We start from the raw sequence: 16,267 nt of genomic DNA on the forward strand, positions 1-16,267 counted from the left end.
CAACCGAAATCACTCTCCCACCTTCCCTCTATGACCTGAAATCTCCATCAGCCGTGTAATAACAATCATCACAACTAGCCTTATGGCTCTCCACTTTCCACGATATCCATACGGCCCTTACTATATTTTTCAGCCATGTTAGTAAACACTAGCAGTAGGAGCAGCGGGACCAGTGAAGGCTTCATTTGGCATTGTGATCGACTGCTGTTTTTTTTTTTAATTTTAAAAATTTTTAGTTGTAAAATATTTATTTATGTTTTTAAATTGATGTGATAATATTAAAAATAAATTTTAAAAGATAAAAATATTATTTTTATATAAAAAGTTTTTAAAAAATAATTTTTACCATTCCTTCGTAATTTTAAAAAAAGTTTTGAGGGCTCTGATACGTGGCTACAGACAACAGTAGACTACACTACCGAACAAGCTCAAAGAAGAGTAGCTCATGATCTGCGAACACACGCGCCATTTAATTTCATCGGCAAGTGATGTTCATGCATTAGGGCTTTGGCAATGTACTACACGCGCCACACACGCCATATCATATGCCATTGCACTTCCATTAGCTCTCAACAGCTTCTAGTAACACGTACCTAACCATATCCAAAAGGTCGGTCGAGTCCAAAGCTGAACGTTATTTAACATGTCTTAGATTAGAATGAGTGTGAAGTGATTTGTTGGGTTTTGAACAGAATTGTATCATTAATTGCTTTATATATTGTGATGATGATTATAATGTTTTGTTGTTAATTAATGTTACAAATCCTGAACTAGTAATGCTTTTCTAATGCTTTTGAAAGTGTTGTTGTGAGTAAATCAAAGTTGAAGTCTCATACTCAAGGTTTACTAATTATGTTTAATTTTATCGGTTTATATATTTTAATATGGATATGATTTGGATATGTTTAGCTAATAATTTTGAAGAAGGTTTTTTGTTCTTGAAAAGTCATAAATTAAGTTAGAGAATTGGGAACATTGTTGATTTGAAATTAATTTTTGTTGAACTTGTGATATGGTTTCTGGTTTACATGATTTATGATTTATCTTCTCATCTATAGTCAAGATATGCCTGGAGAGTATGGAGAAATAATGACATGAATCGTGGGCAAAGTTTCTTGTTTTTCACTACTTTGATCTATCACAAGAAAATTTTGTCGCGTCGTTCGTGTTGTTGGATTATGCTTTATTGACTTTGAAAAATTTGGGTCATGCTTATTATTTCATCCCAGCCATTTTTTAGGCCAATTTTTATGTTGTAAGCTGATCCTTTTTGCTCAATTTTTTTTTTATGGATCATATTTAGGGGTGTACATTTTTGGTTCGGTCCGGTTTTGGGCCAAAATAAATAACCAAACCAAAATTATTTTTTTTCAAGTTTTTGAACCTAACCGAACCGAAAACCGGTTCGAACCGACCATGTTCGGTTTGGTTTTTTTCCTTTCAAACCGATTCTTCTTATTTCTATTTTCATAGTTTTGTGCCTATTTTCTAAGAAATCTTGGCATTCTTGGCAAGCTAAACAAGATAATATCCAGAAATCGAACCTCAACGTTCTTTTTGTTAGATCCTTACTCAAAAATTAACCTCTGCGTAAAATATACATAATACAAAAGAAAAGAAAAGAAGTCATTTGACTAGAAAAAAAATAAAGATCAAAATATATGAATTATTCAAATGTAAAACCAGAATGAGAGGAAACCAATTGCAAATTTTTACATAGATCCACACCATCTGTTAAGTGTGTGGTGTTTTTATACTCGGTTTCTTCAATAAATAACCAAACCCGATATCCAATCTTCTACTGGTTTGATATAACAATCTTCTCACAAGACCAACATCAAGAAATCATAGAAAAACCTTTTACTAGTTTGACATAACAATCTTCTTCAATTACATGAAAAATGACATAACAATTACAATGTTAAAAGCAAAAGTAAAAGTAAATCAAGATGTGCCTGAACTAAAAGAATTAAAATCAAAAGGGAAGAAAGATGTGATAGGAGGAAAAATGAGCATAGAGCAACATAAGCCTAACAATTCCTAACAATTATGGGATGTGGATCGTGGAGTACAGAGAAAAATCAGAGAGAAGAGAAAGTGAGAGATGCAGAGAGCAAAGAGAGGGACGACTATCTTAAAAGAAAGTTACTTTAGGTTTAGGGTTACAAAAAAAGTCTTATTTATACTTGTTTTTTTTTAAGTGTTGGTTTGGTTGAACCAGTTCGTTTCGATTCGGTTCAATCGGTTTCAGACTTTGAAAACTGAAACCGAACCGAACGAGATTTTTTTTGTGATTTTTTAATCGGTTAATTTGGTTTTTTTTCAATTTGGTTTTTTTTGTTTTTTTTTCAGTTTAATCGGTTATTCAGTATTTTTGCTCACCCTAATCAAATTTATGTGGGCTTTTAAATACATGGGTTCCTATTAAGGTTTAGGTCTTTAATTTGGTTTGTGTTTGAATGCTAATGGTGGGCTAATGAATTTTGCATGAACTTTGGTTTTTTTTTTAATAATGCATATGGCTAAATTCAAAGATACTTTTCATGCATATTTTTTTGTAAAATAAAAACATGTTTTTCCTTATATTTTTAAGAAAAATAAATTGATGAATTTTACAAATAATTTATAAATATCCGTTAGAACTTGGCCTATATTTTAAAAACACAAAAAACAATTATTTATTTTTAATGTCAGGATTTATGAACTTGTATATAAGATATATTTATAATATTAAGAAAGGAAAATTAAGACCATAATAAATAAAATAAACTTTTTTTTCCTCTTTTTGTTTAATTTTAATATTTGGGAATTATGCTAATTTTCAAATTAATCTTACTAAACACACAAGATTCATGCAACTCATTAAGTATATTAACAAGTCAAGGGATAAGATATTTATACTTTAACATAATATTATTGAGTGCACCTTTTATCAATGACAAACCATTATGGATCTTATCAAGAAATACATAGAACATTATGGGCAATAACTTCGACCCTTTATTAGAAAGCCTTACAAAACTCCAATCATTTGAAATTTTAACTCAAGATTAAAAAACAATATCTGAAAACTTCTAGCAAAATATCAGCTTAATCCAAAGGTTAGATAAAACATTATGTTTGTTGGTATAAAGTTATGTAGTATAATTAAACTGAAATCCAAATTTGATTATCCTATACAATCCTCAAATTTCTGTAACAGAAATATAGCAACATTAAAAATAAAAGAATCAAAATTGTTAGTGTTAAAATATATCTTCTTATACATAAATAAAATCATAGGCATGTCAGAAAAACAAGCACTTTTGATCTCACTTTTTTTTTAATAGAAACTTAAGTGTTTACCTATATGTTCTACACTTTCTTCTTTTCTCATCCTTATTTTCTTCTTTCCATTCTTGGCTTCTATTAACCTTTTTTTTCTCCATTAGCCAAATCTAAGCCTTTTCTCTCCTTTCTTATTCCTTCCTTAAGACTTCTTTATTTTCAGTCTTTAAACTCATAATTTCACACTGTTTATTTGTCTTATTGGCTTTACTTTCTCTTTTCAACTTTAATTGGTCTTGTTTAAGCCTTAAAGACTTTCTTTTTATGAACTTTTGTAGTTGATAATAATTACAAATAAGCATGCCTTACTAACCATTTTCGTATATATTTTTTCATGGTAACCACGACCTCACATTGTTGTATTACCATTTCAACTTCACTTTTCTTTTTCAATTTCAATTGGTCTTCATAAACCTTTTTAGGTGACAATGATGCAAGTGTATATGTCCTTCCATCATATTCAAGAAAATACCTATTTTTAAGTTCATCACGCTTGTCCTTCCTATTAAATTGCCAAGGTCTCCTTAATAGTAAATGACTACAATGCATTGGAATCATGTCACACAAAACATCATCCTTATACTTTTCAATCAAAAAAAAAATCAAAACATGTTTAGTCACCATAACTTCATCACATTCATTCAATCATTGAAGCTTATAAGGTTTATCATGTTTAACAATTCTCATATTCAATTTCTTACCAAGTATAGTACTAGCAACGTTAGGACAACTTTCACTATCAATAATCTTACAACACACCTTGTTACTAATATGACATCTAATATAAAATATATTCTCTCTTTGTTGCTCCTTTACCAATTTCATAGCAACTTTCTAATCATCAACCTTTGAAAACTTATTTTCTTTATCTTTAGCCTTGGAAGGTTAAACTTTAATTTTTCTTCCCTCCTAGCATCAAGAACGGTTTGGATTTGTTCCTTTTACAATTTAGCATCTCTAGGCTATCATATCCAATTTCTTTTCTATAGCCTCGTTACCTATTAGTGATGAACCATTTTTTACAGATATTTTGATTTTTAAAAATAAACATTAGCAACAAATATAAAAAAAAATATTCTCACACACTCTCTCACATGTTTACTCTCAAATTAATGTCTCTCCTCTCGCGTTTCACAAACTTTTTATAGGTTTTTCACTCAAATATACTCACTACCCTTTTACCTCTCAATCGCCAACTTTCAGTTCTTAAAAGTAATTAGCACAATAATCAAATAAATTAACTAACCAAAGTAACAATTTCTAATTAATTATTAATTCAAGAATAATAAAATATTCAACTAACAACTAGCAAATTGGCAAAACTAAGAATATGAATTTTACGATTAACAATGTGAATTTCATGCGAGATATATGACGATATGAAGACACGAATAAAATTATAAAATCAAGAAAAATCAAGAAACTAAAGATTTTTTTAAACTAAACCTGAAAATTAAAGGAATTAATACTAACCCAATAAAATTTCAAGAATCAAATCAAAATAACTCAAAGATCAAAAACAAATTAAACTTTTGGCCAAATCTGCAAATTTCAATTTCTCTACCTTTTTTTTTTAATTAAGCAAACTCAAAATAATATAAGATCCAACTTTACACACACACACACACACACACATTTCGTAAGGAAACAAACTTCATTATTAGTATTTAGAGAATAAACTTGCGATTTTAGGGCTCATATCTGCAGCCCTTTTCATCCATAAAAATATTATGTGTTTTTTGTTTCATTATTGTTTTTAGTTGAAGCTTGCATCATTAACCTAGGAATTCATGTGATCATGTGTTAGAGAATAATATAAATGATATCCTGAGACTTCACCTAACAGTTTAAGTTATTAGGTTGAATTAATTCTTTGACATGGTATCAGAGTTTTGAAGACCAAGCGGTTACGAGTTTAAATTTCACCATCTCTATTTATTTGATGAAAAATCATGCATAAGGTAGTGTGTGTCTATGCAAGTTTCAAGTCCAAAGGGCTTTCATTTGAGGGGGGTGTTAGAGCATAATATAAATCATATATTAAGACCTCACCTAACAGTTTAAACTATTAGGTTGAGATGGTTCTTTGACATCATGAATGTTGTTTCAACTCTCTTTTACTCGGATTCATGTTTCCTCTATTAAAATCATTGTCTCTAAATTTAATCGATATATATACTTTGTTTGCGATAAAGGAGATGACCGAGTTTTGTTTCATAAACACATGTAGAGAGAAGCAACTATATTCCCTAATGCAGCTATAAGCTCTTCAAGATGCATGAAAGCAAAAGGTTGTAATGAGCTTTAATAATCACCTTGTTGACAAAGTTTATTGACCGATAATAATTATAGTATTACTCCATTTGATAAAACTTTTTTTTATCGCCTTTTGACGGGATTGAGTAGGGAGAAGGGGGGAGGTAAAGTGTCCCATAGTTAATACTTTGTGCAGTTAGCTTCTTTGGACGATAAAGTCTGCATCTTAAGATCATATCCTATCAAGAAGTTCACTTGTTGTATGTTGCCATAGACTGCAAAGTCAGATGCAAAAGAAAAGCAAATAACATCCTCATCCATTTTAATGAATGTCTGCAAAGAATTTAGTTTCACGTCTGCACCAGTAAAGTGCATTGTGATAATGGGAATGTTAAGATGATTTTTAGCATGGCAGCAAAGATTTAGTTCTTGAATAGGGTGATCAATCGGTTTCAAATGGATGAATTTGAAAGATCCTCTAATAGATATGTTAATATGGTTTTCGAATCAATGATAATGTTGTCATCTGTAAATGCAGTGCGAAAATTTCTGCCAGATTCTATTCTATTTCCTTCTACACTAATTCCTTCTAGTGTAAGGTAGCAGTATGAGTCTTTATCTCCTAAAACCACACTTTTTCCACCAAAATTCAACTTGTTAAGGGTGTTTGATCTATCGAATTATTCATTCTAGTAACTAGGAAAACTGCTGCTCCACATCCAAGGCCAACTACACCGGTTCCATCAAAATTTATTGTAGGAAACTCAATTCAGAAGGTTAAGGAGGACAACCACCAACCATTGATCGAGAGCTACCGACTATAGCCACCAACCACTTACACACTGCCACTTACCATTATCTTTCACACATGGAACTTTATTTTTCATTGTTTTATTTTATGTATAAATAGGCAACAAAGTTGATGTTATTGAGTGTGGAAAATAAAATAGGGAAACATTAGAGAGAAAGAGAGGGTGGGAGTTTGAGAGTTTGCAATTTTATCTAAGCTTGTTGTTTATGAAATGAAACATATTGTTTTATCTCCTCTGAATGATTCAAAACCACCATCAGTGGTCTCTCCCATCAATAATTGTTATCAGAGCCTCGTTCGTCAAATACAGAGGAGTTTTTGAAATGCGCCTAAATTTTCAAAGTTGTCAAAAACATATTTTTGTCATTCCATAGTGTAAGGTTCTTTAATACAAACTCAACAGTGCAAAAATTAGCCTTATCAAAGAAAGGGGTACACTACACGCACCACCTAAAGCCACTACTTTTGTCAACAACGTGCATCCCACACGCATCATATTTGAGCCAAGTGGAGCCATCTAAGCCAAGCCATAAACCGAGCCTCCAAGCCATTTAGTCAAGTTGTGATTTGTGCAGAGCCAAGCCATCAAGTCGTTGGTTGAATAATATTCCTAGAATATTCCCAGTTCAACCCCAACAAACCGACCGATGTTCAGAATTGGGTTTTTGACTAGTTCAGCCTATTTTTTTACTTATTTTCAACCATTTTAGACTAGTTCTCTACTATTTTGACCATTCTGGATTCATCTGCAATGTTTGTTTTGTCAAACTCATCTTCAATCATCTCGAAGCTTACTCAAGACAATTATGATAAATGATGTACCAAACTAAATGCATTTCTTGGCTTACGAAAGTGTATAGAGATTATAGAATATGGTAATGATGAACCAAATACCAAAGAAATAGAAGATTCTCTACAAGAGGCACAAAAGCAAGTCCTCAAAGCCAATATAAAAAAGAAAATAAAGTCAAGACCATTATTTATCAAGGTCTCAATGAAGTCACATTTGAGATCATCGCTTTCATGTAAACCTCAAAGGAAATATGAGAGGCTCTTTAACAAAAATACAAAGGTGCTAACATAATAAAAAAGATTCATCTTCAATCTTTGCGAGGTGAATTTAAATCATTGGCAAATGAATTCTTCAAAATCTATTTTTGATTATCACACAAGAATTATGATGATAGTTAATTAGATGAGAAGAAATTGATAATCCTTCATAAATTCTCAGATTACTAATAAAATTTTAAGATCCCTAGATCCAAGATTTAATTATGTTGTTATTACTATTGAAGAGTCTAAAGAAGTTGACAAGTTGGCGGTGGATGAGCTTATGGGTTTTTACAAGCTCACAAACAAAAAATCATGAAAAAAATAGAGATAAGGCAATAAAGCATGCCTTGTAATCAAAACTGTCCCTTAAAGAAGATAGATACGAGCAAAGAGGGACTTTAATAAGTGGATTTACCACTTAAGGACGAGGTCAACAAGAACAAGGAGGATCTCACTGATTTCAAGGAAAAGAATCTTGGGATATAAGATCCAGGGGTAGAAGTGTTAAAAATAACACTAAAGAAAGATGGGGACAACAAACATTTACTCATAGAGAAAGAGGAGGCGATTACAATAACCATGATAAGAGGAATATCTAATATTATAGCTGCAATTAGTTTGGGCACTATAGCACTAAATGTCAAAGAAAAGCTCTATCAGAGGTACATGAATAACCCAACTATACAAAGAAAAATACCACCATAAAAGGATCACCTACATTATTTATCCAATATGGACTAGGTGAGAATCAAGAGAATGTTTGGTATCTAGATTTTGAAGCCAACAATCATATATGTGGATAACTAGACTTGTTTGGTAATCTAGATGAGACTTTACAAGGACAAGTCACTTTTGAAGATACCTAAAAAATTCTGGTAGAAGGTAAAGGCAACATCTCAATCATGTTAAAGAATGGAAATCATAGCTACATCGTAAATGTTTACTATATTCCAGCCATAAAGAACAACATGCTAAGTGTAGGCCAACTTTTAGAAAAAGGTTATACTCTCTTCATGAAGGATTGTAATCTTACATTTTAAGGACTACAATGAGAGATTAATTTTCTTTGTGAAGATGTCCAAGAATAGGATGTTTCCTCTAAACATCTAATATGATGCAACAATGCGTTTGATTGTCATCACCAACAATAAAGAGTGGCTCTAGCACCTAAGGCTTTGATTTATAAATTTTACAAGTTTGAAGATGCTAGCAAGCAAAAAGATGGTCAAAGATTGCCCCACATAGAAGTGAGTCATTTCATCACTGATAATGGCCCTAAAGGTCCTAAATCTAGTAAAAATATTCTTTTAAAGAAAATTAAACATAACTTTTTGGTCATTAGTAGGAGTTGCAATCACCTTAATCTACTTTTATATATAATCCACTACTAGAAGAATGTATTTGTTATTGTATGATGAAGAAAATGGTCCCACAAAATCAATATCTTAAACAATAAACACCTTCACATTTAGAATATTCTGTAGGGGCATCTCATTTTATCTAGAGATGTTCCCACAATTTCGGTATCTATCATATGTTATAATAAGAGCATGAGCATCCTTTAACAAGTTTGGCCAATAATATCCTAATTGAAGAACATTAATTGTTATTTGACAAGCTTCAAAGTGCCCATCACATTCAAGTATGTTGAAATGCTTTAGAATATCTACCATCTCTTATTCTAGAACATATAGCTGAATAATTTGGTTTACACAATGTTTATAGAGTATTAGTTCCTCCCAACAATAGTGCTTTACTTCTAAGAAAAATTTCTTCTTCTGTTGGTAAGAGAATTCTAGAGGAACGACCTTACCTACAAGAAAATTGATATAATTTACATACCAGGTAGAGGGTTGTTAAAAGAAATAGCTAAATGTTTCTCATCTAGAAAATTATTAGTTATAAATGTAAAAAAAACAATGACAAAACATTCAATTTTGTGGTCCGAACATCAAAATCAATATCTACTAGGAATTATGTATCTATAAGGCAGGTTTTGTAATAGTTGTACCTAGAATTTATTCACTTCACTATTCATAAGCATTAGTCCATCGCATTCACATATATGGCCTTTTCAATTCCATAATAAGTTAGATAAAGAAACTAACAAGTGACACTAACAACAGGAAGATTTTAAAATTCCTTTCGTTTTATTTGATAACAAAAGGAATTTTTTAATCAATTTAAATAATAATAAAATTAAGTAAAAACCCCATAAGGATGATGTTCTTTTCAAATATGATGATTAGACTAAAAGGTTGAAAATGGATTGCTAGACTTGAAAATAATGAAACAAAACAATTATCGGGTTCGGTTTAAAAAATGTTTTTCAATACAGATGTAAGAGGAAAGAAGTCTTAAAGGCTATATTGTGTATGTATTTACAGAGTTTAAAAAAAGATATGATTATTGATTAAAAAAGAAAAGAATGGAAGACAAGAAATTTGAACCTTTTATTTAATGGGTCATGGAAGTTTATATAGTCATGAACCACACCAACTTGCATGGAAACAATGATAGAGAAGAAAAACTATTGTGGCACCTATTTATAAACAATCTTTTTAAATATTAGTCTCTAATGGTTGATGGTTCATTGTTAAGTGAGAAGAAATGATATCCTTGAGCCATTCATTAGGTATAGGCATATCTTAACACCGTTCTTAGTTATGATAGGAGAATGTGTGAGCATTTAATACTTGATATCAATTGTTCGGAGTGTAGCTAAGGTAATTCAAGTGCTACTTTGAGGTAAACTATTGGTGTTGAGGTGTATTTGTATGGGATTTAGCTGTCAGAGTGTTGTCTTGTTGGGTTATGTGAACACTTGAGCTGAATCTAGAGACTAGTTTGTTCTAAGCTTATTAAGTTAATAAGGCTTCTTGAAAGTAGAGGCACCCTTTCTAGATTTAGTGTGTGTTTAATAGTGTGGTGTATGATACATTTCAAAAATATTTTTTTATTTAAAAATACTTTAAAAAATATATATTTTTTCAACATCAGCATATTTAAACTATAAAAAAAAAATACTAAAAATTACATTAATTTAATATTTTTAAAACTAAATATATTTTTAAAATACACCCAAATAAAATTCACAACACAAAAATAAACAGTCCCGGAAAAGCAATAAGCCACTAACTTGCAATGAGACCTTAGATGCTCAGAGAGGATTCATGGCCTATTATGCTTTGGATTAGAAGGTAGTGTGGGTCTTGCCTTATGCTGTATGTCATGGATTGGGTGATTAAAGATGCAAATTTGAAACTCATTAAGAGGTGCAAATCCCGACTCTGTTACAAATCATTTGAGATCTAGTTCATTCTTCAAAAGATATTGAAAATACACCTGTAAAATCAATCAAGTTGAGAAATTCTCTTCAATGTTGTCTTCAAAATATAAAATTCTTCTACTAGTACTGACAAGGAGATAGAATTAACAGGCATCTGATAAATTCATCGCCGCGTGGAAAGCCGGCTCCGGCGGCTTTCCAAGTGGAAAAACTAGATGTCGATGACTGCAAGTGTAGCAATGTACAAAAGAAAAGATACAAATTTTATAATCTTCCACGGTGGAGTAGAGAGAAACAAGTAATATGCACGGAGCAGGCCATGGCTGACTTTTTTGTATTCTACTCCTTTGGCTTTGAGTACTTGAAATCACATCACGTCAAAATTCAAAAAAGTTTGTATTCAAAACGACAGCAAGAAAGGCATCCCTCTAAAGTCCAAATTTAGCTAAGAAAATATCAAATTAACACATTAAAAACAAATATTACATTAATATATATACTAGCATAAGTAATTAGTATCAATATACTAAAAGGTGTATTTGTATTTAAATAAACAAAAATAAAATTAAAAATTTAAATAATACAAATGCTAAAGTAAAATTAAATAAGAAAACAAATGCTAAAGGAGAAGATCTCATTAGAATAATTACAATTTTTTCTAACACAATAATATCTTTATTTTTGGTTGAATATAAGTATTAAATTATGGAGTTTACATAGGATCAAAATTTAAATAATATAAACTTAGATTCTACACTTGAACAAAATTAAAATTGAGCCTTGTTTAAATCTAAAGAAAATTGAATTTTAGATTTTAAAAACGCAAAAGCTATTTAATGATCTTAAAACACTTGTTAAGCCTGATCAAAATGTATATATAGGATACCATTTATTGTTGGATTATGAAAAAACATAAAAAATAATATCTAAATAAAAATAAATGATATTTATTATAAATATTTAGGTGTTAATATTATAGTTATATATTTAAGTGATGACGAAAAATTATATATAAAATGAAAATGAAAATTATTTGAAACATTAATTATTGAAAAATCCTTGATGAGAATATATAGAAAGACACCACTTGATCAATGTTTGTTTGCAAAAATGTGTTTTTCTTATTGTATTTGAATATGTTTTAAAAATATATTTTTTTTAAAAAAATGATATTTTTTAATATTTTCTAATGATTTTAATGTATTAATATTAAAAAAATAAAAAAATTACTTTAATAAATTTTTAAATAAAAAATATTTTAAAAATAACAAGCTACACAATTCTAAACTCGCACTATATCTACAATTCTAAACTCGCACTATATCTACGCTGTTCGCGCTCTCTCTCACTCTCTCTTCTCTGCAAGTACAAGGTCATAAGCATAAGAAAAACGCCAAATCTGTCCACTCTTCCTCTCTCACTATTGTGCAACAATGGCTGAGACCAGTGCCTCTCCGACTCTTCTTTTGAAAGATGAGCTTGATATTGTAATCCCGACAATAAGAAACCTTGATTTCTTGGAGATGTGGAGGCCATTCTTTCAGCCATACCATCTTATCATAGTCCAAGATGGTGACCCTTCAAAAATCATCAAAGTCCCTGGAGGCTTTGATTATGAGCTTTATAATAGGAATGATATTAATAGGATTTTGGGTCCTAAAGCCTCTTGCATTTCCTTCAAGGATTCTGCCTGTAGGTGCTTTGGTTACTTGGTTTCTAAGAAGAAGTACATCTTCACTATTGATGATGATTGCTTTGTAAGTCTTAATTATACCATGATTCTTCTTTCTTCTTCTTCTTTTCTTCTTCTTGAATGCATTTGTATTTTTGGGTACAATTTTGGATCTTTATGCATGTTCAAATTGGACTTGGGATCTGTTTTCTTGTTCATAGCTAGTAGCAATCTTCTCATGGAATAATAACAGATCGGCTTTTGATTAGTATATTGATCTTTTTCAATGCTGACAGACCAACCCATCAGAATGCAACCCAACCTTAAATCATTTCATGTTTCTCTTACATTTAACATGTCTTATCTCGTCATCTAGATCTGTTGTTTGCACAAGCTGAGAATTCTTTATGGTTTTAAGTTCAGCATTAACAAATGACAATATTCTAGCTTTGCTACTAGCTCATTATTTTCGACCTTCAGTTTGTGCACGGAAATATATTATTATATCACAGAGTCAAATAAGAAGCTTAAAACTTCGCAATAGAAGACACTCTTGCTATATGACTTTCAATAATTTTCTTTTGTATTTATTCATGCCTATTAACCCTGCACCAATCTGCTTTCTCACCAATATTTATCCGTATCTTTTAAGTTTTCAAATCTTAGAAGGATGCATTATGCATAGAGAGATCTGCCAAAGCGAGTTCTCCTACTGTCCCTGCATTATTTCTCTGCTACCTTGGAAATACTGAGGACATGTGCTTTAAAATTTGAAATTGGAAGTGAGATCCAAAGTTGAACATCCTTTATGCGATTGCAGGTGGCTAAAGATCCATCTGGCAAAGAAATTAATGCTCTTCAGCAGCACATAAAGAACCTTCTGGCTCCATCCACTCCATTTTTCTTCAACACCCTGTATGACCCATACCGAGAGGGTACAGATTTTGTTCGTGGGTATCCATTCAGCCTTCGCGAGGGTGTCCCCACTGCTGTATCTCATGGCCTTTGGCTCAACATCCCAGATTACGATGCTCCCACCCAGCTTGTCAAGCCTCTTGAGAAGAACACGCGGTAGGAAGATCCTTAATGCACCTCTAGGTCATTTTTGTATGTTCATTTAACACAGAAATATTAACTTTCCATATGTTTGTCAGGTTTGTGGATGCTGTTATGACAATTCCAAAAGGAACCCTCTTCCCAATGTGTGGCATGAATCTGGCATTTAACCGTGAGTTGATTGGTCCTGCAATGTACTTTGGTCTCATGGGTGATGGTCAGCCAATTGGACGCTATGATGATATGTGGGCTGGCTGGTGCACCAAGGTTTCTACCCATCTTACCGAGCACCTTTCCTTTTCTGTGTGTGTTGTTGTTCACTGTCCATTGATGTTTATTCTTTAGGCTTTAAATCAGCTTGCTCTATGGCCAGCAAATTTCATATCTGTTGCAGCTCAAATAAGAGATGTTTTACTGACCTTGTAGGTTATCTGCGACCACATGGGCTGGGGAGTCAAGACAGGATTGCCTTACATCTGGCATAGTAAAGCAAGCAACCCATTTGTGAACCTTAAGAAAGAATACAAAGGAATCTATTGGCAAGAAGAACTGATCCCATTTTTCCAGTCTGCTATCCTTCCGAAGGACTGCACCACTGTTCAGAAGTGCTATATTGAACTCTCCAAGCAAGTTAGGGCAAAACTTGGTAAAGTTGATGAATACTTTATCAAGCTAGCAGATGCAATGGTCACATGGGTTGAGGCATGGGATGAGCTGAACCAAACCGGAAAGTCCAGTGACGTACCCAATGGTGCTGCAAAATAGACTTCATGGAAAATGCAAGGAGGTGACAGTAGTTATCAGGTCATGGATGTTATCTTCTCATACATAGTTTTAGCCTGGTGTTTTGAGCAGCTCTTCTCTTCTTGTCCAAGCATTTCCTCTGAAGCTTGGATTATTTATTTTGCAGGCAGGGAATATGACCCTATTTATCTTAATATTATTATTGAGTTTAGAACAATATTAAGAAATTATGCTTTCTGTAGCCAATTAGATTGAATGGTTAAATTATCTAAAGTAACAATGATGGAGTAGAGATAATGCCTTCTGGAAATCCGTATCAAATTATCAATTATTCTTGTCAAAATGTTAGGTTTCTATCTTTTTGTCTGTTGATAGCTATTCCAAACGTCTTGCTCGTTGTCAACAATGTGAAGTGGGAGATTTCTACCGAACATCCTGCCATCTTTTCAAAGCAAAATGCTTCAAGCTCTGCAATTCTGAGATGCAATTATGTATGTTTTTATATTTTAAAAAATATTTTTAAAAAAATTAATTTTTGTTTAAATTAATATTTTTTTTGGATGTTTTTAAATCACTCTGACATATTGATGTTAAAAATAATTTTAAAAAATATTTTAATGTATTTTTAAGCAAAAAACACTTTGAAAAGCAACTATAATCATATTCTTAAACATCACTAAATTTAGACCGTTTGAATTTATGTTTTAAAGAGAGTTTTTAAAAAAATTGATTTTTTTTAAAATTTAATGTTTTATGTTTTTTAATTATTTTAATATATTGATATTAAAAATAAATTTTTAAAAATAAAAAATATATTATTTAAATATATTTTTAAATAAAAATATTTTTAAAAATAACCACAACAAACAGTCATGACAGCTTAGTTATACTTCATTAACGCTTGTGTAGCACACGCTAGACTATGAACAATTCTCGCACTATTCAAGTGATATAAGTGGGGTCATCCAATCAATAAACATTGTTCATGTGATGTAAGTGGGGTCATCCAATCAATAAACATTGTTTTCTTGGATGATGTTCGGAAGGTCTAGACACCAAGATGCAATAAGGAGTTATATATCCCTAATGCACCTCAGGTTACATGCATAAGATTTATTTTTTTTGTTTTTTTTAAATGGTTGTTTTTACAGTTTTACTATTCAATATTAGAGTTTTTAATAAACAGAATAGTTTTAGTCCTTGGGAAGGGTAGGGAAGTGATGATGAGCACTCCTACTATAGGCAATAGGATATATATATATATATATATATATATATATATATATATATATATATATATATAACTAGTCATATCGCGGGGCTTTGCTGCAGGCCAAATATATAAATTATTCTCTGTAAAAAAATGATATTCATTCAACGCAAGATGATCGAGGTTCAGAATGCACTGTAGTACCTTTACACGACAACGAAAAAGAAAGATGGATTAATCATTCTTGCATGAACAAAAGGGCCTTCATAGTGCTGTACAATGATATCCCACAAGTGCTCTAAGTGATTTTTTCATGGCCAGACAGAAGGTTTAATTGATTATAGAAGTGCAAAGGGCCTTCATAGTTTGTAGGGTCTTTCATTTTTATTTTTATTATTATTATTATTATTATTATTATTGCAATGAGCTCAGAATTTAATTGACATTCATACCCTTCTTCTCCAAAGAAATTTCAGGTTCAGTGATTGTGATATTAAGCAGATGTTGAGAACCAAGAGTCATCTTTGGAATCTATGTAGCTTGTTGCATAGTCAGCCTTGACATAATTTAATTAAATTTCCATAATAATTTTTGGCATTAAAAACAGAGGGCATCTTTGATTATTATTTTGTTTATGGAAACAACAGCAGCAACAACAAGAGCTCCCCCAACACTCTCACAAAACAACGTAGTTGGTTCTTGTTTCCATCGCCATAAAACATATATATATATATATATATATATATATATATATATATATATATATATGGAATTCATGTCCCATTATGGAGTTGTCGTTTTCCATGTGCATATATGACGCTTAATTCCAAGAGATTGATTAGGTCTGAT

General features: G+C 31.3%; 1 protein-coding gene across 1 annotated transcript; it reads left to right on the top strand.

Annotated features, from left to right (window-relative positions):
- Window positions 1-12,079: 12,079 nt before the first annotated feature.
- Window positions 12,080-14,518, top strand: LOC133675108 (probable UDP-arabinopyranose mutase 1). The gene is made up of 4 exons (XM_062096383.1): window positions 12,080-12,493; window positions 13,229-13,479; window positions 13,563-13,731; window positions 13,891-14,518. Exons 1-4 carry the CDS (start codon window positions 12,170-12,172, stop codon window positions 14,227-14,229), a joined length of 1,083 nt encoding a protein of 360 aa, XP_061952367.1. The 5' UTR covers window positions 12,080-12,169; the 3' UTR covers window positions 14,230-14,518.
- Window positions 14,519-16,267: the final 1,749 nt, after the last annotated feature.

Source organism: Populus nigra, chromosome 16, assembly GCF_951802175.1.
Source record: "Populus nigra chromosome 16, ddPopNigr1.1, whole genome shotgun sequence".
Lineage (NCBI taxonomy): Eukaryota > Viridiplantae > Streptophyta > Magnoliopsida > Malpighiales > Salicaceae > Populus > Populus nigra.

Bases quoted from the DNA above. Each gene is read 5' to 3' on its own strand.
- LOC133675108 (XM_062096383.1), top strand. From the start codon at position 12,170: ATGGCTGAGACCAGTGCCTCTCCGACTCTTCTTTTGAAAGATGAGCTT. The intron at 13,480-13,562 runs GTAGGAAGATCC...TATGTTTGTCAG, and splicing joins CCTCTTGAGAAGAACACGCG to GTTTGTGGATGCTGTTATGA. The intron at 13,732-13,890 runs GTTTCTACCCAT...CTGACCTTGTAG, and splicing joins GGGCTGGCTGGTGCACCAAG to GTTATCTGCGACCACATGGG.